This window comes from Camelus dromedarius, chromosome 7, assembly GCF_036321535.1.
Source record: "Camelus dromedarius isolate mCamDro1 chromosome 7, mCamDro1.pat, whole genome shotgun sequence".
NCBI lineage: Eukaryota > Metazoa > Chordata > Mammalia > Artiodactyla > Camelidae > Camelus > Camelus dromedarius.
The window spans coordinates 4,619,886-4,644,961 of record NC_087442.1 but is presented as its reverse complement, the minus strand read 5'-3'; the positions used below and the strand labels follow the sequence as shown (position 1 = coordinate 4,644,961).

The 25,076-nt window shown below is 51.9% G+C and overlaps 1 protein-coding gene across 7 annotated transcripts in view; it reads right to left on the bottom strand.

Moving 5' to 3' along the window:
- PRKAG2 (protein kinase AMP-activated non-catalytic subunit gamma 2) overlaps positions 1–25,076 on the bottom strand; it is a 241,261-nt gene that overhangs the window by 185,561 nt on the left and 30,624 nt on the right. Inside the window, exon 1 of one of the 7 annotated variants that reach the window (XM_064487193.1) lies at positions 8,289–8,494. The exons of the other annotated variants lie outside the window; for them this stretch is intronic. Within the exon in view, the coding sequence (XP_064343263.1) occupies positions 8,289–8,300 (12 nt within the window). The 5' untranslated portion in view covers positions 8,301–8,494. Of the gene's footprint in view, positions 1–8,288; positions 8,495–25,076 lie in introns of those variants that run through there. 7 annotated transcript variants of the gene reach the window in all.

Below are 25,076 nucleotides of genomic sequence, written 5' to 3'. Positions count from 1 at the left end.
AACCGAAGAGGGTGGGGTGACGTAGGTGGGTGATTTCTGGTCTAGGGTGAGAGAGAACAGAAAGTGGCAATGGATGTTCGGCAGTGTTTCCAGTCTTCTGAAAAGTGGAAAGGAGATCGCACGCTTGCCTGTGACCCCATAAGCGATAAGGACGTCGCGTCTCTGCTTTTAGCTGGAATGTCATCACCTCTGGTAATGATGATTATCTAATGCTGATGAGAAGGCTGGTATCAGGAATGACTAACTGCAGAAATTATTTAAGAACAAACGCTTGTCAGACAATCTTTCAGAACTGAGGACAAATGGGAGGAACCAGAAGGAGCCTCAAGGGGATCTGAAAAATGTGTTTATCTATTTAAACATCTGTGAAGTAGTCCCTGTGCATCTGGGCTTGTGCTGGACACACAGGTAAGACATTCACAGGAAAGACACAGACCCACCCTTGTTCTCAAGATGGGGGTGGGGAGGGGACAGACTGCAAAGGGACACAAGGGACATTTTGGGGGGAATGGAAATGTTTGTATCATGACTGTGTTAGTGGTCACGTGACGTGTGCACGGATCACAACCCATCTAACTGCATACTTAAAGCTGGTAAATTTTATTGTATGTAAACTATATGCCAATAAAGCTGACCCCAAAGTGACTGCTCAGCCACCACCCATCCCTATACCACAGGGGAGAAAAGGAAAAGCAAGCAGCCTATAGACCCCAGGGAACATGCCCATGGCATTAATCCCGGGATATTGAATATTCTTTTTCAAGCTGGGGGAACAGAATTTTCAGGGAGCATCTGTACTGTGTATTACAGACCAGTTATACACTTTATTTTCTAGCAAAACTTTTCGTTTCTATTGGCCTCCTGGTGCCAAAGTACTTGTTACACATTTCAGATCGGGCATGGGTGTCCCTTCTTTCCTCACTTGGGGTCTGAAAGGCCAGCATTTCACCTTCCAGAAGCCAGTTTAGACACCCAGTAGCTACAGATCCAGGAGGAAAGATTTGTTGGACACCAGAAGCCCAATTTCTCCCAAAGGTAAATCCCCAAGAATGAGATGTCACAAAACTTACAAAGGGGCTTCCACTTCCTATTCCAAGACCCTTTATTTGGGTCAAGGCAGTATTTAAATAACTGGGAGAGATAACTCATTAAACTAACCCCTTCTCTGATTTGGTAGGTTATTGGATTAGCTAATCTCAGAAGAGGACCCTGAAGGCCTAGGAGGGAGAGGAGAGAAATTTGGGTGGGGTGGAGACGGTTGGACAGAAAAAGTGCTGATTCATAGCAGCACTATTTACAATAGCCACGACATGGAAGCAACCTCAGTGTCCATCGGCGGATGACTAGCTATATACAATGGAATACCATGCATCCATTAAAAAAGAATGAAATCGTGCCATTTGCAGCAACACGGATAGACCCAGAGATTATCATACTAAGTGAAGTAAGTCAGACAGAGAAAGACATATATCATATGATACCACTAATACATGGAATCTAAAAAATGATACAAATGAACTTACTTACAAACAGAAAGAGACTCACAGACAGAGAAAACAAATTTATGGTTACCAAAGGGGAAAGGTGGGGAGGGATAGATTAGGATCTTAGGATTAACAGATACACACTATTTTATATATAAAATAGATAAACAAAAAGGACCTACTGTATAACACAGATATTACAAGATAGTTGATACCTTGTAATAACCTATAATAGAAAAGAACCTGAAAAAGAATATCTATAAATGTATAACTGAAATCACTTTGTTGTACACCTGAAACCAACGCAACATTGTAAACCAACTATACTTCAATTTAAAAAAAGAAAAAGAAAAAGTGCTTGAGTGAGGCCAGTTCTGGGAGCGCTGGAGTTGGGGCCCTAGCAGGGGGGCAGGGGATGCTCAGTGACATTCCTGGGCTGAGGCCACGAGTCCCTGCCCACTCCACAGCCACACCTTCCCCAGGATCCTGCCAAGTAGGAAGTGTAGGGATCACCGAGCACAAAGAACACAGTGGATATTTAAACATGATGAAAAACATCGACCACAGCCAGCTTATCTCAACTGGACATCATTACTCACTGGCATTCCAGATTTTGTCCAAGTGGCAGTTACTGAGACCCCAAAGTACCTCCGGTGTCAGAGACTGGGTGATGTCAGGCTGACTTTGGTGTTAAGGACATGTTACCGGACTCCAGTTTTTTGACAGTTAGCATTTCAGATGAGGCAGGCGCAGCCAGCTGCTCTCAGTCTGAACTCTGGATAGACCACCTGGGATTATTGAAAAATACTCTGGATCTTTCTCTTTTGGGGGCAACTGCACAGTGATCTCCTTATCTTTCTCCATGAGTGAAATTAGAGAAAACTGATTGGGGGGCAGAACTGCTAGACACGGTACCAGACTGCTAGACTTGGGACCTTCTTTTTAGGTAAACGGGCAGGAGGGGAACAGGTTGGTCCCAACTCACACACCCTGAGTATGACTCCTCTCTTGCAAAGCTGGTCCTCGGGGCACAGAAGGTGCTGCCGGCAACCTCCATTTGGCGGGCTGGTAGGACCCAGGAGCTCCCAGTGCGGGTGGGGGGCGAACACCTGGGGCTCTGGCTGAAGGCTTTTCTCCTCACTTAGGTGGCAGTGGGGGAGATGGTGCTCCCGCACCCAGCAGGGGTTTTGAAGGGAAGAGGGGATGAGGTGAGGAGGAGAAAGCAATGGAGGCAGCAGCTCTGCCTCCACCTCTCCCAGGCCCCACGGCCTCAAAGGCACCTCCCTCAGAAGTCTCTCCCGGGGACAGAGCTGGCCAGTCCAGCAGCCCAGCCCAGTGCCCCCTCTGCCAGCAGCCTGCCTGGAAGAGGAGCTGCCAGGTGGCCGCTAGTGAGACCACAAGGGGCCGGGCAAGGCCAGGAGGGGCGTCCTGACACTATCCCAGGAGATGGAAGGGAGGGGCTCTCGGCCCCCAGCAGGGCACTCCAAGCCCCTGGACTCCACCCCAGGCTGTCCGACTGGGGCGTATCCCTCCTCCTGTCCCCAGGACCCTCCCTTTTTCCGAGTGTTCCCCTGGATTTGTGTTGGAAAGCCAACTGGAAAGCGCATTTCAAGGCTCTGCGATTTGAGCAGATAAGTGTGGGATGACTCAGAGCGAGTGGGTGGTGACAGATGCCTGCAGCGAGCTCTGAGCCAGGCCTGGCCGTTCTTGGTAAATGCCTGGCTTGGGTCTTGGTCTAACGTGAAGGGCAAATCCCACCAGAGGCCAGAGGGCTCTGGGAATCTGAGCAGAAAATTCGTTCAAAATGGATGAGCCCCCAGCCCGGTCCAGCCCCTTCCCACCCCACTCTCCCCCAAATCAGTGCAGCAACAGCGCAGGGAGGGTCCTAGGAGGCCCTCAGTACTCCTGGCAGGAGTCAGCCTGGCCTCGGTTGGGAGCCTTTGCTGCCCTGCCCCTGTGCTGGAGGTCTGTCCCCAGTGTCTGAGGACTGGAAGCTTCCCTTCCATCTTTGTCTTCCGGGCCTTACAAGCATGTCAGTCCTGCTCTCCGATGAAGTGCAGACACCCCACCAGGGGCATGTCCAGATTCCCTACCAGCTCAGTCTTGACTCTGAGATAGGAAGGCTCACCTGGCTGGGCAAGTGTTCGCTTTGGGGAGGAGTTTCCATTATCCAGAAACTCGCCCGCTTGTTTTCTGGCCGAGCTGGGTAGGAAAGGGTTAGTCATGGCAGTTAAAGCATTTTAGTTAACTTAATTTTTGGATAAGGAAAAATCACCTTTCTGATCCTTACTGGTGAAAATATTTCTAGAAATGCTTTCACATGTGCTGAGAAGAACGGGGCGGGCAGGGTTTACCTGTCAGATGGCTAGTTTGTGCCAAGCGCAGGACACCTCCCCCCACCCCAGCCCTGACAACCAGCCGCAGGGCTGCAGCCACACATCCAGGACCAGAATCGCTCCCTCCTGGAAGGAGCCTTTTTGCCCTAATGCATATACCTTACGTTCTGCCGTCTTTTCTCCTTCCTGAGCGAGTCCTACACCAACTATGGGAGATGCTGCTTGTTGGTCCTGGTTATTTGGAGGGTTGTGTACCGTCCCTGCTCTAAGTGTGGACACTCTGTCTGTTTCCTTATGACCTTTTCCCAAACACAGGCCCTCCCGGGTCTCCCCCCCACACACACACCGTGGACGTCTCAGAAACCCCCAAATGCCCACACGTGTTGGCTCTGATTCTACTTCCAGCCGTGAAAACGCGACTCTGAACGTGACTTAGCCAACTCAGCTGCCAATTAAGGAGAATGTCTGCGTTTAAGGGCAGAAAACACAAGCTGTTTGGGTTACAAGTCTGCTGGGGTGCTTCATCTTGCCTCCCTTCTGCCCCTGATTCTACGTCTGGTTCTCAATCCAAGAAGTGGTGAGACCCTATCCGGGGAGCCCTGGACCCAGAAGAGAAGGAGGAACCGGCTGGAAGACAATTCTGACCCCCGGCTCCACAGCCCTGGGCTGCCCGGACCCCCTGACGCTCTGGGGGTGGTCGCAGCGCCGCCTGCAGACTCTGGCTGCCTCGCTGAGTTCCGTTCTCCTATCTCCTGGGACCTACACAGTGAGGCTCTAACGCACACGGACTAAGGAGCTGGAGCCATTGTCACAGGCAGATGGCAGACGCCCTTAAAAGCAGACATTAGACAGTGAAATGCCACCACATACCTTGCCTGCAAAGTAAAAGCAAAACAGAAAGCGTTTCTTCTTCTTCCCTGCTACCTCCTACTCTGCTGTATCTTAGGGTGAAAGATGCCAAAGGAAATCAAGACAGGAATTGATGATTCGAGGAAGATAGTGAACCCAGGCCACTGTGACCTTCAGGGGTTGGTTGTACTGGGGGAGCTGCATGGAGACAGCAGATGACCCACCAGAGAGTGCAAACTGTCGGCGTGGGACAGTCGGGGAGGAGGGAGGGAGCGGACATGTCCGTCACTAAGGACAGATGCGAAGTGGCCGGAATGGAGCTGCAGGGGAACTATGTGAACCCAACAGAACCCAAAGCCCTCCCGCCTCGACTGCTGGATGAATAATGCAAGTGGTAAAACCCAGAGAACTCCATCAGAAAACGCGTCACTTTAAGGCCCTGCTTGGAAAGGCCCTGCTGGACTCAGTGGGGGAAACTCCACAACTGACCGCCTCCTAAAGGGAGGGGCTCTGTTGTCTACCGAGCATCTATTATGTGCCCGGAACTCAGCCTTGGTCAACTGGTTTCATCCAACCCGGTGGCTATTGTGTTACTTTTATCTCCATTTTTAGAAGAAAAATCAAGCTCAGAAAAATGAAATAATTGGCCTGGGTCCCCAGCTGGTAAGGAGTAGGACACAGACCTCAACTCAAGTCTGACTCCCAAGTCCAGTGCCAAAGGGCTCGGGGTTAAAGAAGGAAACCTTGTGACTTGATTACATCCTTCTCACAACTGAAGATGTGGTCACTGAGGTAAGAGCTCTGCCATCTGTCATTAATCCCCTTTAGGACTTGAGCGTCTCAAGTCACGCTTATGGGAAGGAAGTTTGGTCCCCACCTGAAGGAGGTGGGGAAGCCAGAACCTTCGCAGCAAGTCACCCGCCCGAGGTCCTACCCTGGTTTCTGGCTGTCATCACACCATCACACTATCACACCATGATGCGAGCCGAGATGCCAGTGCTCCCGCCAGACATTGGCCACAGGGTCTATATAGTGCGACAGTGGGGACGGGGCAGGGGCAACTTTGGAGTCAGAGGGCCTGAGTTTGATCCTGGTTTGCCAAATACTGGCTATGCAATCTCCACAGATGATCAAGTCCACGGAGCCTCCATTTCCTCTTGTGTAAAATGAGGCAAACCTCTTAAGATTGTCATGAGAATTAAAATTACGAACATCCACGAAAACGCCAAACACGGTGCCGGGTGCCTCGTGCACAGTCAATAAATATTTCCCCAGATGTAAAAAGCTATGAGCAGTTTAAGAGGTGACAGGGAGACAGCCCTTCTCAGACATGAAAACCCCAACTGAGCTGAGGGAGTTACCAATGGAATCAATCTACAGGAGCTAACGGAACACAACTTAATACAAAATAACACGTAAAGCAAAAGGATAGGTGTTAACCTGTGTCAGCCCACAGGCGGGGTGCCGGGATGCTAACGGGGTCTGCCAGGAGGGGATGGGCGTCTTGCCGGAGGAGAGCCTGGGATACTTTTAAAGGAAGAACAAGGTCTGTCGTTTGAAGGAGGGCAGTGAGGGGGTTGGGAAAATCCAAGAAGGATTCCATTAATTAACACCTGAGCTGAAATGAGAACTCCCAATTTGCACCTCCATTTCCAGGGATCCCCAGCTATTCAGCACCATTCCCTGCTGAGGTCAAGACCAAAGGGGTTACTCATCTTGGAACAGCCAGCACTTGGCACACAGGAGTCAAGAGATGGTTGCACTGAAGAGCTGACTTTAACACCAGCCTGGGGACCCGACCTGAAGAGGAGACCACAGCCTGGGATGAGGTCTCCCCACCTTTTCTCAGTCCACCAGCCCCCTCCTCACCGCCCCACCCAACTCCTCAATAAAGACGGGCTGGGCCTCAGGACACCTGGCTTCTCTTCCCAGTTCAACCCTTGGGAGCTTAGGTGTGTTGAGAAGATTAAGTACCTTTAATCTCCTAGATTTTCAAGTGATCTTCCCTGAATGAATTTAACCTTTTAACCTTCAGTCTCCTCTTCAATAGAAAGGAGTTACACCTGTCTCATAGGCCTAATATCAGGATTAAAAGAAAACCAAAATCAGACAGAACACCCCACCTTAGATTTACGTAGCCCTTGGAAGTTTCCACGCCAACTGGGGAAGCTGTTGGAGACGTGAGAAGTCCTGGTCCTCAGAGGCCGTGTTACGATGCCTCCTGGGCCAGTGGAGGGAACTGGGCTGTTTTCGGAGTGAGGAATCAGCCTGGCTGAGAGGTCGATGGAGCCCAATGGAGCTGGTTCAGCCTCACTGCGGGGGTCCATCCCACTCCTAGGAAGCTTCACGAGCTGCCCCCACCCCCTCCCCTCTGCTCCTGCAGGTCTCCTCCCTGGCCACACCTAACAGTACCTCAAAGTCTCCCCTGTTTATGCTTTGGGGTCTCCCCTGCACTCAGATGGACGCCTCTGGGGGGAATCCTCCTGTCTGCCTCCCATCGCCCCCCCAGGCCCAGGGGGGACCTGCTGAGCCCAGCTCCTCCATGCAGCCCTCTCCCAACTGCTCCAGACCACCCCATGGGCCTGCCTTTCATGACCTAGAATGCTTGATTATCTACTGGCCCCCGAGTCTTGAATCATCTCAGTCACTCTTCTCGCAGCTAGACTGCAGATTCAGAAGCACAGAATCAATCTTCCTTCTTCTTTTATAACCCCCTCTTCGTCTCTCCCCACCACCAGGACTCAGTACCAGCAATCACGGACTCCAAGCCCAGGTTCTCTCCACATGTAACTAGAGCAGCACCTGGCCCATCGGTGCCAGCGGAGGCCAAGGCAAGGCCGCGCCGTCCCGGGATCAAGCCCTCCCCAGCCCGCAGCTCTACTTGTTGCTCTGCGAACGCGGTCAACAGTTAAGGCTTCTCGTTCTCAGCCTGCACCCTTCTCCTTCCCACAGAGAACAGACCAGCCTGAGCCCAGTCCTGGGTGAGGACGTCTCCATCCTCCCTTCTTTCCCTTCCTGTCTCCCTCACCGCTCCCTCTGCCCCTACTGCCCTCCTGCCTTCCGTTTCTTCAATGCATATTCCCCGTAAGTTAAAAGCAACAAGTCTGCTTTCTACGGCTCACCCTCCACTGGCAGGAGACCAGGTGGTCAAGAGCCTTCCAAGGGACAACGGGGCTGTGCCCAGGGACCCTCACGTCATCCCCAGTCCTTTCCATTTGGGACAGATTCAATAAAGGATGACTCAGGGAAGGGAGAGGAAAGGCAGGGAATGTCGACTCTGCTAAGCTTTCAGCAAGGGAACTTTAGGGCGGGTGGGAGGGTTGGGGAGGGGGCCTGCACTCAGGCCAGCGGCGGGAGGAGGGACCGAACTCAGAGAAGGAACAGAGATGAATTCGCCCACACACATACCTACCACCTTCACTAGCTATTCTCTAAATCACGGAGAAAAAGTTATGTAAGGAGAAAACACCCGGCTCCAAGGTGGGGAGGGAACACTGGTTCGGCCTGGAGGTGTTTAATAAGAGGCTCCTGCGGAACAAAGCGAGAATTCAGCATCCGTCTTGCATGCAAAGCAGACGAAGCACCATCAGAGAAAAGCGCCACACGCCCGGGGACGGACCTCACCACGCATTCAGAAATGCAGCTCCGGAGGGAAGGTCTGCTTGCTCAGCCGCAGGTGGTCCTGGAGGTCTCCTCGGCCCGCCCCGGCGCTCGTCAGAAGTGCAGGGCTGGAGAGCGCTGGCTGACGAGACGAGTGATGGGGGAGACAGCGCCCCCGGCTCTGAGAAAATCCTGCAGCCTCACTCGCTGGAAAGATCCCCGAGACGGGGGTTCTCTGCCCCCCCCCCACCCCGCCAAGGTAATTTCTAGGGTTCAGCTGCTCTCCGGGCGGCTCCGCGGCACGCCTGCAACAGATGGGCACCGGGCTGGGTGTGTTCCCGGTCCCCAGAGCAGCCCAGCAAGCGATGGCAGACAGCACGAGCTGGCCGGAGACAGCGCAGCCGGCAGTCTGCCGGCTGGAGCTGCTGTGCCACGCACGCCAGACCCCCTCATTGACGGGACTGCAGCAAACTGTCATTACCTCTCAAGTCAGGGGCTGCGGGGGAGGCACCTCCTTACTACACGGGCAAGTGAGGGGGAGGGAGGGCCGAGCGAGCGCTTTTAAAAAGACAGGCAGCAGGACAAATGGAGGCAGGAGAGGCTAACGGTGCCGCAGTCCGTGGCATCTGAGCTCCAAGTCCTTGGCCAGCACAGCCCCCTGCACTGTCCCTGTCTCCCTTCAGGCAAAGGCCGGTTGGCTTCAGAGGAAAACAGCACGGTGGCTTCAGAAACCTGGACTCCCTGGGGGCCCCCGGCCTTGGGATAGAGAGAATGCCATTTTCCCACTGGCAAGAATGATGCCTAAGGCCCTTCCAGAAGACTCTGCTAGTGAAATTCCCACTTGAAACCACAGACCCCCAACCCCGACCAGACAGCCTGCAAACACCCGGAGGGAGACACAGTGCAGGTTAACAATGACATTCAACATGGCCAAGTGGCTAGCTCTTTGTAAAATGTATTTTTTGGTCCTTTTTACTAACCATACCTTCTTTCCTGTAATTCTGATGCTCTGGTATCTGAGACCTTGCTGACTGTAGAGAAACTGCCCTCCCAGGGTTTGCAATCCCTGGGGACGGGACACTGCTCACCCAGGAGCACAGATTTCACATGAAGACCAATGGATGCAGAGCCCACACCGCCCTCCCCTCTTCCCGGGGGCTCTCCCCCTCGGGACAGGCATGAGACCCCTGCACCCAGAGCCTGCTGAAATTCTTCAAACTCACCAACCTGTGCCTGTTCACCCTGCCTCACCTGTTTCCACAGAAACCCCAGTCCAGGTGCCTGCCCACATCTCCCCCAGCTCCTCCTGCCTCCTGACCCACCCTGTGCTTCTCTGTGTGGCCCTGCGTGGCGTAGGAGCCTCCTGGTTCTAAGCACCACGAGTGTAATAAACTTCTCTGTGGCAGTCAGCATGGTGCTACCCAAAGCCCCTCCAGGTCCTCTGAGACCTCAACACGAGCGTTCTGGGACAGCAGCGCAGGCCCATGTCTCTGAACCTCAGTCTTCCCTCTGAGGAAAGAGCCTGAATGAACACGCTGGCTCTGTGTATCTCCCAGCACTGCTGTGGGGATAATGGATGAGCAGGCAGTTGGATAAAAACAAGCATCTGCTTGGGATGTGAGGGATTATTCTGGAACCAGAGGGAAGTGCAAAGGGCTAGTGCCTTCTGGGGATGAGTGGAAGGCCGCCTGCAGCCAGCCCCCCACCCCACCCCGGGCACGCGGACGATGGGGCCACCGGAGACCCAGCCAATCACAATATTTTCTCCAGCTGGTTCTGGAACTAGCCTCGCTGGGTTAGCTGGGCCTGTTTTATTTTCTGTGTGCTTTATTCCAAAGCATACAAACAGGCTGGAGGCCAAAAGCCTACTTAGTTTTGCTTGGAATAGCTGGAAACGCCAGTGGGCTCTCCCATCCGAAGTGTTCCAAGGTTGGCTACACTTGGAGACAAGCACCTGTGAATGACTTACGGGGTGTGAGTGACATTCTGCAGTTCTGACCACCGGCCACCCCAGGTCTCAGGTACCTGGTATTATTCATGAGAGATAGAGAAGCACACAGCATTCTGCTCCGGCTGGCAAGCGACCACCACGTGTCATCATCTTCACCTGCATTTATTCTCGCTTCCAAAACCTCCACTGAGCCTGAGGCTCATGCTTCCTCTTCAGGCTCTGAGCTTTCCCATCTACTCTCCTTAGAGGGTAGAGCTCAGCGCTCCCGAAGGAGGGGCCCCAGTAGGTCAAAGATAATGGCAAAGACCATTGCTGGCCCCACCGCCGGTCTTGGGGAGACGCCTGCCTGTGACACAACCCCCCCAATCACTCGCCCTCAATTAATTTTCCTAAACACTGCTTTCTGAACATCACTCTCAGCACCCTCACCATATCGAAAAAGACCAAGTAAAACCAAAATAAAACAAAACCCATAACACGAGTGCCCTCCCACCTACAAAACAAAGCCAAATGTTGTACCAGGTGCACAAGAGCTGGGCCCACAGCCACCCAGCCTTCCAATCTCTCCGGCTTTCGTTAAGCGGTTCCCTGAGTCCTCAAGGGCCCCGCCACCCCCAACAGGCTTCGCTGGCCTCTGCAGGTTACGCCCCAGCCTTCTTCCTGGAATTGGATTCTTGAGTGTATTCTGAGTGCTGGCATTTACATATGTTCTCTCAACCTGCACAGGAGAGAGACAGGTAAATTCCCATCCATTTTGCTAGGAAGGAAATTGTAGTTCAGAGAGGCTGAGGCCCAAGGTGACAGACAAACCACCTGCAATGCTGGGACTCAACCCCAGGCACGTTTCCCTCCAGAGCCTGGCTGGTGTGTCCCCGCCGTTCTAGCAGGGGTGCGCCTCACCCCCTTTGACTGATTGATTTTTGTTTATTTGTATCTTCTGGTTTTTCTGTGGCACAGGCTTATTATTTTTGTAATTAAAAATAAGAGGAAGAGGCTCACGCTCTCGGTAGGCAATTCCCGTCAGGGGTCCAGCCCAAAGACAATCTGAACGGCACACAAAGCTTTCTGCACTAGGAGAGTCTCTGCAGCAATGGGAGGACCAGGTGCCACGCGAGGGTACAAGGAGGGGAGTCTGTCAACACGCTCACAGAGCCACACACGTGCTGGCAGGAAATGGCAGCGACGACTTCGAAGAATTCAAATGACATGGGAGGCGTGGCGGGGAAACCATAAACCATGCACAGTATCACCCCGCTGTGTAAGTGACACAGAAAACGAAACACACATCACACACCAGTAAGACTGCCCCCACCGCGACCCCGTGTGACAGACCGGGGTTAGATCCCTCACATTCTAGGAATTTAGCACAACTCCTTTGCCCAATTCCATGCCATCCTCAGCCAGGAGCCCCAAACTCCAACGCTGTGCGCCAAACTCATCCCTGTGATGAGCCGCCGCTGCAGGAAGGCAGCCCCAGCCCTGAAAGCACAGGGACCCCTAGCCCCGCGTCCAGATCCGCCACGGCGCCTGGCCCACGGGTCTCACCCTCAAGGACCTTGCAGACTGACAGCGGCTGCTAAGTAAAGCCTTTTTCCTCCCTCTTCGTAGGTGGTGATGCTGTCCCTGCACTCACAGTCAGCCATCCTGGGGCTGCCAGCTCTGTGCATAGGAAAGCCAGAGGCTGGCCAGTGCAGGTGGTGAGACACTGAAACGAGAGGGGCCCCTGGGCCCAGGACCTGGCTCCTGCCTGCACTGGCTGTGCTTGTATTTCACTCGAAAACTGGGCAGCCCAGGAGAGGGGGCATGCATCAACATGGCCATCCACTGGCAATAGCACCTGAGAGGTACCGGGTCAAGCAGGGACGTGGGTGGTGTGGCAATTGACTTTGGAGTCCATTCCTACAAACAGCTTGAGGCCAATGCTCCTGCGTCCTACGCAATATGTTGGGGCAGTCTGGTGGCTTCCAAAATATCACAGGTGGGAATCAGCCTCCGAAGAGGGCTACTTGGCACCTCGAACCTCCTTATTGAAATCTTTGGCAGAGGGCTTATTAATCAGCTCCAGAAATGTTAAAGCTCCTTTTCATTGGCAAAATGAGTGGTGTCAAGATAAGTGCTGGGTCAGGAGGACTGCACGGGCTGCCGCACCCTGGAAAAAAGCAACCAGAGAATCCAGCTGGCCCGGCAGTGCCCCCACTGCCACCCTGGAGGCTGGGCGCCTTCTGCTCCTGCATCCTCCAGCTCAAAGGACCTGATGCTGAGCTCTGTTGTTAGATCGGCCGGTCCTGCCCCCAAAATACCTCTGGGTTCTGCTCAGAGTGAAACTGCCAAGACTTCTTCTGAGCTACAAGAATAGGTGGTACCTGCTGCCCGAAATCATCTGTAGGGGCTTAGCAAGCTCTGGTCGAGGATTTGCTTTCCTGATAACATGCCACCTGGTACTGAGGCTGTCGGGACTGGGGGAGGCAGGGAGACACACGGCCTTATCCCCCTCCAGTCCCGGAGGCCATGGGTATTTACCAGAGTACTCAGGTGTTTGCTAAGCAGCCAAACTGGCTAAGATTCCTTTGCCAGCAGGCCACACTGGACACCTCCATCCAGGTAGAACTGGCAGTCCTAGAACTCCTGGACTGCAAAGCCACTTGGAATCAGTGGGATCTCATGCCCGGATTTTAATGAAGAGGAACCAACCTCCCCGCCCGCATACCCCCTGCACAGAGTAACAGTTTCTCCTCCGTTCACAGCCACGTTCTGGACTCTCAAAAGTCTTAAGAGACTTACTGTCTGAAGCCCCACATGTGGAGACTGCTCTCAGGCCACAAGCTCCCCTGAACTGTGAATGTGGAGCCGGGTCCTTGAGCCTCTTCCAAGGAAGCACGCTGACCGCACGTGCATGTGTTTCTACATTTGTGTTTGGAGCCATCCCCTGCCCAATCACGGAGTTACGGCTGTCAAAGAACTAACACGGATATAAGCTCTAACTCACATGTGGCCATTAGACAGTGACTTGCCCAAGGCCACATGGGCTGGAGCCACGTGCTCTTGACTTTGACTGCCTGCACATGACAAGGAAGAGCTCAGTCCTGCCTGCTGGAAAGCTGGCTGGGCTTGTTCACATGGCCCTGCAGTGGCTTCTCCCCTAACTTCAGTCCAAACCAGCCCAGGTGTGCAAGGGGCCGCGAACAGGGGGAGGAAGGGGCAGGATTTGCCATTCCTGCTGGCAGCCAAAAGATGACGCACACAACAGGAACACTGATGCCCAGGGAAGATAACACACGCACCCCTCGTGGTTTGTCAAAGCCTCCATGGGCCTCTCCTCCTCGCAGGGTCCCCTCTGAGCCCATCACCAGCCCCGCTGGTCACAAAGACCCCCCCTCACCCCTCTGGCTTCCATCCTGTTAGCTTTTGGGCTGCAGCCTGTAGCTCTGGCGGAGCACAATGCTTGTGAACACTGCACAGTCTCATCCAGGAGAGAGCGCCTCAGACCTAGGAAGCGGGAGCCCCGTCATCTGGGAGGTAGGGATGCTTGCCCTCAGTAGGAGCGGTTTGGCACTTGGGAAGCCCCCATTTCCCCCTTCCATGTTGTAGTTAAACACAACAGGATAGGCTCCTCCCTTCACACTGGCCCCCTCGGTCTGTCGGGCATCTCCGCCGCCCACCGCAGCTCTTGCTCTCTCTCGGGGGTCCCTCTCCTAACAACAAATATCCCCGGGACCCCCAGCCATGTGCCAGCCTCACACGGGGTCCTGGGACGCAAGAGAAGTGGAAGACGAGACCCCTGACCTCGGGGACCTCAGTCCTGGCCGAGAGGAGAGTCGTGGAGGCAAGGAACAGGCAGGCAGAGCGTCGGTGCAGTACTTGGTGTGGTGTGGACCGCAACCCCCATAGTAGTTTCCAGAAGGAAGTGGCCGCCTTGGAAGAAAGTCATTAAAAAAAAAAAAAAAAAAAAAGAGCTTCATGAAAGGAGTAAGGTTGACGCTGAGAGTCTGAGAGATAAGGAGCAAGTGGAAAAAAAAAGAGGCACGGGAGGGGCCTTGCATTTTGTAAGACTCCCTAGTACGTGCTCCCCTTTTGGTCCCTGGACATGCTGCTAAGGCTCTGGAAGGCTCTAGAAGGCTCTGGAAGGCTCCGGGCAACTAGGTCTTCCACTGAAGTGGGAAGCCAGGCTTGACTCATCCATAGCCGAGTGCTGACTGGCTGAGCCCGGCTAGGCTCAGGCAGGTGCTCCAGTTCTGAAAGTGTCTGACCTAAAACTGCCTCAAAGGCACCGCTGAACAGAAGGCTCTGGGCTGCCCAGGTGGTGGGAGGCCAGGCTGTTGCCTACCAGACACCAGGCTTCCCGATTTAATTGAAACCAACACAAATCACACTGGGGCACAAAACAATTTTTGGCTCCAGGCTGCCGTCTCTAACAGTGGCCCCAAGCACGTCCTCTCTTTGACAAGCTAGATTCATCTTCCTGCGCCTGCTGAGAAGGATGTCTTCCCTCGTCCTTTTAAACTGATGCCGCTTTTGTATGGGCCCCCTCGGACCCCTGCCTGCAGACATCCCTACGAAAGATGCAAGAACTGGCAGGCTTGAGTGTCCAGATTTGTTGGCCACAAAGATTCCCCATCAATTTTAATTTTTCTGAAAAACTGAATAAACACTAAAACTTAGGCTGAAACTTATAAAACATTTAACAATTTGGAACGAAACCTCTTGGAAGGTGGCATGCAGGTACCCTTCCTCGCTGCTATGGGCTGAATTGTGCCTCCCCACCGAAGACGTTTTGGAGCCCTAACCCCCAGCCCTGTGGAATAGGCCCTTATTTGCAAATAGGGTCTTTACAGAAGTAATTAAGTTAAAGTAAGGGCACGAGTGTGGGCCCTAGTCCAGTAAGGTGGTGTCCTTACAAAGAGGAGAATTTGGACACAGACACAGAGGGGGAGAAAGCCGCCAGCCACAAGCCGGGAACTGAGGCCGGGAACGGACCCTCCCTAGCACAGCCCTGCCGCACCTTGATTTCAGCCTTTTGACTCCAGAGCTGGGAGACAGTAAATGTCTGTTGTTTCAAGCCCCCCAGTTTGTGGTGCTTTGTTACAGTGGCCCCAGGAAACTCACCTACTTGCTTTCATTTTTTAACAGCTTGATGACAATAGAATTCACATACCATACAATTCACCTATTTAAAGCACATGCATTTAATTGATTTAAGTATTTCACAGACCTGTGTAACCATCAACACAATCGATTTTAACAGTGGTTTGGGGGGGAGTTGGGGGAGGAAGGTAATTAGATTTATTTATGTATTTATTTATTTAATGGGGGTGCTGGGGATTGAACCCAGGGCCTCATGCATGTTAAGCAAGGACTCTACTGCTGAGCTATACTGTCCCCCACTGTCAAGTTTAGAGCATTTCATCACCCGTGTCTGTAAGTGGTCACTTCCCACGCCCTCCCCTCCCCGGGCCCCCCCAGCCCCCCCAACCCCGGCAACCACTGATCTACTCCCTTTATCTGTGGACTCGTCTATTCTGAACATTTCTCATAAACGGAACCATTCACCATGTGGTCTTCTCAACCGGAATAGAGCCTAGTTATTTAAACACGAGTCAGCACTACAAGGGGAGGGGGGCGGGGCACCCACCTGTTCCCCACTCTCTGCTTCTGTGAGTTACTTAACCTGCGGACCCAGCGTCCCTCCACCTGTAAAGGGACTCTGCAGCCTCAGGGCTGTGGGATGACTCAGTGACAACAGGTGTGCGGGCCTGGCGCCCAGGCTATGTTAGCTGTGAGTCTCTCGTCATGCCTTGAAGACGAGTCGCCACCTACTCAAGTCGTCATTTAAGGTGGAAGTGGTGTGCGGGATACGGGGGCCGCTAGGTCCCCAAACCGCAGCGCTTTCCTCGCAGTTGCTGAAAGAAGTGTTACATTACATAGCCTAGTGCTAGGTTCTGTAACTCGAACAGCACAAATGATTAGTTTTGATTGGATTCTTCTGGCCCCATCCTCACGATCAGGCAGGCTTCTAAACACGCCCTAGTTTCCAGAGACATCTCACCTGCCGCCCTCTCTAGGAAGGAGCACAGTGAACTGTCAGGGAGCCCGACCAGCACCCTCCAGTTTGTGACCAACCAGCTCATCATCCGCTCGCTGTAATGGGGGGACGGGGACCTAACTGCCAGCTGCCGCGAGAGGGAAACGCATCGCAGTCTCCCCACCACCTGACGGGCCCCGCTGATGAGGCAGAGGACAGTCACTGATCAAGGGCCCAGCATCCTCATCAGGTTTAGTGATCGAGACAGGGACACCCAAAGGACAAGAAGGTACCATGGGGACAGGTGTGGGAGCCAGGAGGGGAGTTGGAAGGTCTGTGATGTGAACCACCAAGTCGAATTTGGCCTCCGTCTACGATTACTCCCCTGGTGCAAGGTGCCGTGGCGGCACAGACCCCACCACCACGCTGACAAGAAAGCAGAACCGAGGAGACGGAATCTTGACTTTCAGACCATCAGGTGCCTCATCTCCCCGGAAACTTCATACCTCGGTAAAGTGGGAGGCTAAGAGGGGGGTGGGAAGAAATGACACCCTCAGTCTGTGTCTCGAGCCTTCCTCAGCCTGATCCTATGGTCTCACCAGGGCTAAGCCCAGAGATGGGGCCAGAGCCACTCCCAGTGGGTGGGAGCTGGAAGGGAGGTCAAGCCAACCCCTTCCTAAGACTCTGGTCTAACAGCTCCTAACCCGGTGGGGACATCAGTGTCCCCGGGGCACCATTTCAATGCACAGATGCCCAGATGCCCCTGAGTCTGAATGTCTGGGGCTCAGGACGGAGTGGCTGAAATGCACCCTAACCACTGGTACAGCCCAGCACCTCACTGTAGACACAGGGGAACAAGCACAGAGAGAGGATGGCCCGCTCGAGGTCCCTCATTTACTCACTGTGTAATGTGTGGAGTCAAAATATAAGGTGCCGGAGAAGGGAAATATGAAGTCAGAAATCTATTTTCCCTTTAAGAGAAGATCAGGTTTTGATTTAATGCAAACTAAGCAGCAGCCACTTGGACTTTGGTTATTCAAAGGCAGGGCAGTAAACTGCCCTCCGTCCTGAATATTTGTAATATTCTATGACTTAGAAAGCATCTTAGCTAAAAGCTTCGTAACTGACTAAGGGCAAAGGTCCCGATTCAGGCTGCATTTTGTTCTATTTCATTTCCCCCTACGTGTCATGCTGCCTGTCTCCAGACATCCACATTCTGAGAAGATATGTATGTGCTTGGGTTGTGTGGGTTATGTCAACATCAGGTGTGTAAAATAGATCGCAGATGACCGTGTGACGTCAAAAGATGTGGCTAACGGTAAGCAAAGTGGTAACTCATAAAACATAGCCGGTGTTCTTGAAATTGTGATCAGACTGTGCGGAGATCACAACCGCCTCCCTGTGGAGCCCCCACCCCTGCCATTAGGCCAGCTGCGCGGCTTGCCTTTCCCAGAAGTGATGTGTGTCCCTTCCAGGGGAAGCTTTAGGAGCTGTCCTGAGTTCTGACACGCTCTCGTATCCCTCTGACTGCAAGGACTCAGGAACTGCTCCTTCAGCCTGGGCTCCCAGAACAAACAGGACGTCACGGCTGCCCGTGATGGACACAGAGATGAGAGAATCGCACACGTGCCATCGCTCACCGCTGGGACTGGGGGCCTCGCTTACTCCAGCATAACAGAGCCGACACTCTCTGTCCTCTCGTTCTTTCTCCTGAGTCTTCTCCTCGTCCCTACAAAATCTCAGTACAACTCATGGTGATTTAAAGAGTGGTTTACTTGGCTTACTTGCCCTGCTTTGCTATTTGAACCAATTTGGGTTGAAGTGTCCCTCTGAGAGTCAGCCCCGAACCCAAACACGACACAGTGCTTTGGTTTTCCAACAAGTTCGTTTCATATTATTCTCTAAGCATGGCTGCTTGGCGTGTTTTGTATCCTCAACGATATCGTAAGTAAGGTTATGACAATCTTTTGGTAAATACGCATGACCCTTAACGTTTACGCCGGACATCCCAACATGGGCCTCCACTTGGCTGGATTTAACTCAGCAAACACGTGCTGGACGCCTGCGCACCAGGTGCACAGGTGATAAGCACTCAGAGAGGAAGGACGAAGCCCGCCCTTCAAGCAAGCCCTAGTCTGGGGGCAGAACACACTCAACATGCCTTGGAGGAGGAAGCTTTCTGCCCTGTTCTCTCTTCAAGAGTCTCTTCAGGCTCACCGTTCTCTCACGTCCCACCCTCCCCACTGGGGACAAATGGATTAGGTAAAGGTATCCCCCAAATGCTAGACACTGAGCTTCAAATCCATGTCACTGACGGCCTGGCCACACTTGCCCCACCTGGGATTCCTGCACTGCCCTTTCCTGTCCCCAACTGCCTCCAAACGAAAATTAGTGACCAAGCAACCAGTTGGTCCTCGGCCAACAGTTAGGGTGACAAACTAGCCTTGGTTCGCCCAGAAATGTCCTGGTGTTAAAACAGCACCACGTCCCTAGCAGCCCCTCAGCCCCAGGTGAACCAGGACAGCTGGTCACCCTAGAAGGCAGCGGGTCTCTCCGGCTGCCCCCACGTTCCTCCCCTGTCCCAAGAGATTGTGTGCACACCAGTGATCACCACCCCCCGCCTAGCCTCCCACACCCGTCCACGCCCTCCTTCTCTGTCTCCCCTCTTCCAGTTCCATTAATCTCACCCATTTCCTCCTTCCATTTGCCAGCTCTTTGGTAGCTAAGGAAATTCCCTCCCACCTTTCCCTTCCTCTCTCTGTGTTTCATATAGAAGGTAAAAATTTACACTAATCACTGAATAAGAAGAAAGCCAGGGATTTGTGTTTATCAAAAAAAAGTAATTACTATAACTTGAAACAACTTTTTTTAAACAAAACGTTTAAAGTGAAATTAAACATAAATACAGAGTCACCACATCCCCAAACACATTGAGGATATCTAGAAGGCCCCTTTAGAATCTCTATAACATTCTCCACTTATCTCTTCTTCTTCCTCTTATCAAACCTGCTTTTCATAAAACGAGACTTTGGAGATAAATAAAACATCGCTGCAACTCCATGTTGTCTCCTGCTTTTTAATTACTGTATGCACTCATCCGTTCATCCAGCAGGATGTTTTCCTAATGTTGCAAAAGTACATTATTGCAGAAATCGTAGCCATGAAAGGCCATGTTTCAGCTAAAGACTACCTTAACTGCCTATCCGCCAAAAGAAACAAGGATCAGAAACAATTTAAGGTGGAAAACTGAATCCAGAGCAACAGAGAGAGCAGGTGTGCAGGAGAGAACTAAAGTCAAGTTGGACACTGGCTTCCAAACTTCCTGGAGCCCACCGGCTCCCAACCTCAGATGTGTATCACCTGGGGAATTAAAAAGCAACAAAACCCCAACAACCGGTCTCAGAGTTTCTAACTGAATTGGTTTAGGGTGCAGCTAGGTCCTGGGAGTTTCAAATGCCCTTCAGGCAACCCTAATGCATTTCCTCAGACGTGCCTCGGGCTGTGCTGGGTTCCAGTTCGGCAGCAGAAGAGATTAACCTGCCTTACCCAGCTTCTCTCTCTTTGCATCCGGTCCAGAAAATGCCAGCGTCACGCGCTGGGTCAACGTGGGCCTGAGAGTCGAGCTCACCTTGGATCAGAGGAGGAATCTCCAGTGGACTCTGGGGTTCTGGGCACCACCGATTCATTCAACAAGGAGTCGTGAGCACCTGGCCCTGGAATGAATGTAACTCCTTGCCCATGGGTCTCCCTGCTTTTGTGAGGAAGACTGGTGCTTCCTTCCCACAGAGCCGTGAGATGGTCCCTCGGGTCTGACTGGCAGTGCAGGGGTCTTGAGAGGGTATTGGGATGAACATCAAATCCCAGCCAACAGTTGGGATGGGGCTCTCATTGAAAACAGGGCTGACATTTGATGCATCTGACCTAGTACAGGTCTTGATGAACAGCAGAGGCTCAGCAAGACTTGTTGAATGAGAGAGTGACTCGGTTAATCTGTGAAAAAAGAGAATGACCCAAAAAGCCCATCCGACTGAGCTGACGATGCTAGAAAGACTGGTAAAGCAACTGTGAGAGAAAGACAGGGATTTCTGCAGATTTAGGAAACTTACAAACTGACAATGACCCTGTCTCATCTCTTCCTCCCTCTTTTAAGGGTCTTTGGTTTCATTAAAATACCACTATGAACCTGCCAATACATGAGTTCACTTGGTGTGTTCTGATGTGTTCTGAGGATTCGTAGACATGACACCAGAAGCGTGGGCAACAAAAGAAAGGATGGAATTGGACTTCATCAGAATTAAAAACTTGCTGACTTCACAGCTCTATTACAATAGCCAAGACACAGAGCAACATAAATGTTCATCGACAGATGACTGGATAAGGAAGATGTGGTGTATATTTATACATACACATACATACATACAGTGGAATACTACTCAGTCATTAAAAAGCAAAATCATGCCATTTGCAGCAACATGCATGGAGCTAGAGACTATCATACTAAGTGAAGTTAAGTCAGAGAAAGACAAATATATATCACTTATATGTGGAATCTTAAAAAAATGATGCAAATGAACTTACTTACAAAACAGAAAGAGATTCACACACATAGAAAATGAAATTATGGTTAACAAAGGGGAAAGTAGGGGGAGGGATAAATTAGGAGTTTGGGATTAGCAGATACAAACTATTATATATAAAATAGGTAAACAACAAGGACCTACTGTAAAGCACAGAGAACTACATTCAATATGTTGTAATAACCTATAATGAAAAAGAGTATGAAAAAGAATATATGTATGTACAACTGAATCACCATGCTGTACACCAGAAACTAACACAACACTGTAAATCAACTATACCTCAATTTTTAAAAAATTGCCTGCTTCAAAAGACCACCAAAAAAATGAAGAGACAACCTACAGAATGGAAGAAAATATTTGCAAATCATATATCTGACAAATATATAAGGAATTCTTAAACTTGGTAATAAGATAACAACACAACTTAAAAACAGGCAAAGGATATGAACAGACATTTCTCCAAGGAAGATTTACAAATGTCTAAAAAATACAGGAAAAGATTCTTGACAACACTAGTCATTAGGGAAGTGCAAATCAAAACCACAGTGAGATGCCACTGCACACCCACTGGGATGGCTAGAATGAAAAGACAGACAATAGTAAGTGTCAGTGAGGATGTGGAGAAGTTGGAACCCTCATCCACCTCTGGTGGGAATGTAAGAGGGTAAGCCCAGAATTACTATATGAACAGCAATTCCATTTCTGGGTATAAAGCTAAGAAAAATGAAAACATAAGTTAGCACAGAAACTTGAACATGAATATTTAGAGCCAAAGGTGGACACAACTCCAATGTCCTTTAACTGATGAATGCATAAACGAAATGAGGTCTATTCATTCATCCACTGGAATACTGTTCCATAAAAAGGAAAGACGTATAGAGACACACAGTTGGCCTTCTCTACCCACCAGCTACATGTCCACAGATTCAACCAGTGGCGAACCAAAAATATTGAAAAAAAAAAGAAAAAAAAGCAAGTTCCAAAAAGCACAACGTGAATTTGCCGCAACTACTGATAGCGTATTTACACTGTATTAGGTGTTATGAGTACCATCTAGAGACGATTTAAAGTATCCGGGAGGGTGTGCATAAGTTACGCAAACACTATGCCATTTTATATAAGGGACTGGAGCATCTGCAGACTTCGGTACCCGAAGGGGGTCCTGGAACCAGTCCCCACCATGGAAACTGGGGGATGACTATACAACACGGGTGAACCTGGAAAACATGACAGTAAGTCAAGGAAGCCAGTCCCAAGAGACCACGCGTTGTTATGTAATTCCATTTATGTGGAAGTCCAGGAGAGGAAACTACAGAAACAGAGAGTTGCTCTGTGGTCGCTTAGGGCCGGGGTTGGGGGTGGGAGGGTGGGAGGTGCAGGACAGGAGAACAGAGAGGAGATGGTTGGAGCAAGGGGTTTCTCTGCGGGGAGATGAAACTATTCTAGAATTGACTGTGGAGGTGGTTACGCAACCCTGTGAATATACTAAAAATCACTGACTTGCACACTTTAAATGGGTACCTTGTTGCTATGTGAGTTGTATCTCATTTTTCTTTTCTATAAGAGAGAAAAGGTGTATTAAAGCCAGTCAACTGCAACACCAGCAACAACACTGAGACCATCTGTCACCCACCGGATTGGCAAAAAATCCTCCTTCCTTCATCATGTGGATTCTTCCAGGAATGAGGTTTCCAGCAGCGAGAACTGCCAGCGCAAAGGCCCTGAGGCAGCAGGCCGGGCCTGTCCACGGCAGAGCACAGGGGTCTGTCTGGTTGAAGCAGCTGTTAAGTCAGAAGGTAGTGAAACCCCACTTTTCTGGACCTTTTAGGTCACTGGAAGACCTAGGACTTCTACTCTGAAAATGACAGGGAGCCCCTGAAAGGTCCTAGCAGGGGATGACATGGTCGTATATAGTTGAACATGACCACTCTGGCCACCCTGTTGCGAGTGGACTGTTGGGGAGCAAAGAAGGAAGCTGGGAGACTGGCAAGGAGGCTACTGCTACAGTCCATGCAAGAGATGGAGGCAGCTGGGTCCAGGTGGAGGCAGTGGAGCTGGTAAGGAGCAGCTACATCCTGCTGGCCCAGTACCTCTTCCTTGGGACAGGACACCGAGATGTGAGCATCAGGGCCCCGCTCAGCAGGTAGGCACCGTCAAACCACATCAGTACTCAGCTCCCTCCTGGTTCAACAACCACAACACCCTGTGCACAGAAGGTAGGAGTTTTCTGGGCGAACTCTTCCGGTCCCTACACAAGTTTTGATTCCCCATAACCTTTCGGGCACTGTCCTTGCTGACGGTGAGACAATCCTTGGGGACTCCTGTTGGTCTCCAGTGGTGAGCTGAGTAGAAATCCTCTCCCTGTCACCAGCACGGGTCCCTAACCCCCGACATCATGGAGAATTTGGGGAGCAAGTGAGCAACTCCCAGGGGGCAAGTGCAGGTCCCAGGGGCACCCTGCCCACCCCACCTGCCACTAACCCCACCTACGTCACTGCCAGAGCCCCAGGAGGCTGGCCTGAGTCAGGCCTACAACTCATTCCTTCTGCTCCGGGACCTGGAGGAGACTGAACTTCCATCTTCTTTTTCCCATGAGTGGACACAACGCAGTTGCACAAGCTTGTCTGCATCATGCGATGCTCAGAGGCAGGAAGATTTCAAGGTTGAACATCCGTCTCTAAGCAGCATGGACGGAGGGTACCAGTAAGCATACCTCTACTTCCTGGAACTTAGACATACTGAGGCCAGAAGGGACCTGAGCAAACTCTCCGAGACCCAGAGAGGCTGGAGGTGGCGCCCAAGGGGAGGCACTGAACCCAGCAGCACAGACCCAGATGCAGCCCCTTCCCCATCGCTGAGTGTCAGCCTCCTCGGGCCGCCATGGCAAAGCACCACACCCAGTGTGGCTTCAAACAACAGAACTGTAACTTGTCACAGCTCGGAAGGCCAGAAATCCAGGATCAAGGTGTCGACAGGGCCGATTCCCTCTGAGGCTCTGAGGGGGAATCTGGTCCAGGCTCCGCCCCAGCTCCTGGTGGCTGCCGGCAACCTTCGGCGTTCCTCGGCTTTGCGGCTGCATCGTCCCCATCTCTGCCTTTATCTTCACACACCGTTCTCCCTGTCTCCGAATCTCCCGTTTATCAGGACACAGTCATATCGGATTAGGGGCCCCCTGCTCCAGCGTGACTTCATCTTAACTAATTACATCTGCAAAGACCCTATTTCCAAATAAGGCCATGTTCTGAGGTCCTGGGGGTTAGGACGTCAGCATACCCCACTGCTCAGTCCCACCCCTAGCAGGTAGCCCTCAGAAAGCTTTCTTAGTTTTGCTGCTCTGCCGCCTCGTGCACCAGAGGCACTTAATATTATCACACTTAGTTCTAAGCCTGCAAGCCCAGTTAGAGTGCCAAAGCTTTGTCTGTAGAATGTTCAAAACACACTTCATGTGCATCCTGAGATCAAGCTGTCCTGACTGTAGCAGTAGAAGCTAAAATAGATTTCATTCCAGACCCTTCAGTCCACAACGGCAGCAGCCACAATACTCCTAATTATGCAGTACGTTTTGTCCAGGAGCTGGAGCCCTTTTAAAAATAAATGCAAAATGTCCTCAGACCCACATCCAGGAGGGGACGCCCCCCACACCTCACGTCCACGGGTATTTCTGAACTGCGACTTCCTGCTAGACAAGGGACATTTGTGGACAGGCACCCAGAGAGAAAGGCAGTGCCTTTGAACAAAATCAGCAGGGAAGAGAGACGTTTCTCACCACGGGGCTGAGGTCGCTGGAACAGATCCAGAGAAGCCAGTGGGGTTCACGGGATTGGAAAAGTAAAAAGAGGGCCGGCCCGGCCCTGCACCCCAGGAGGGGGCTGGAGGGAACATGTGTGGGTCTCCTGGGCTCCTCCCAGCCCCTTGGGCCCTGAGGCAGGCAGGCGCTGAGTCCCAGCAGTGAGCACTTCTCGGGCAGGTGGCTGCTTTCTGCTGTTAGGTCCTGGGACAAGTTCCCTCGGGACCACAAGAGACTCGGAGCGTTCAGGTGCTGGATGATTCCTCGCAGGGGAAACTGCACAGGAAGTGAAAGGAATAGATTCTTTGATGTGAAAGGGCCCAGCTCAGCCAGGTTGCTAAGATGCCCCCAAACAAGGTCACCTCGAACCAGCGCCGCAGCCGGCAGCCAGTGCTTATCGAAGGCTTGTAGATTTGCCTCAAACGTCCTTACTCTGAGCCCAGCCCTGCCCTGGGCACCCCTCCAGGGCC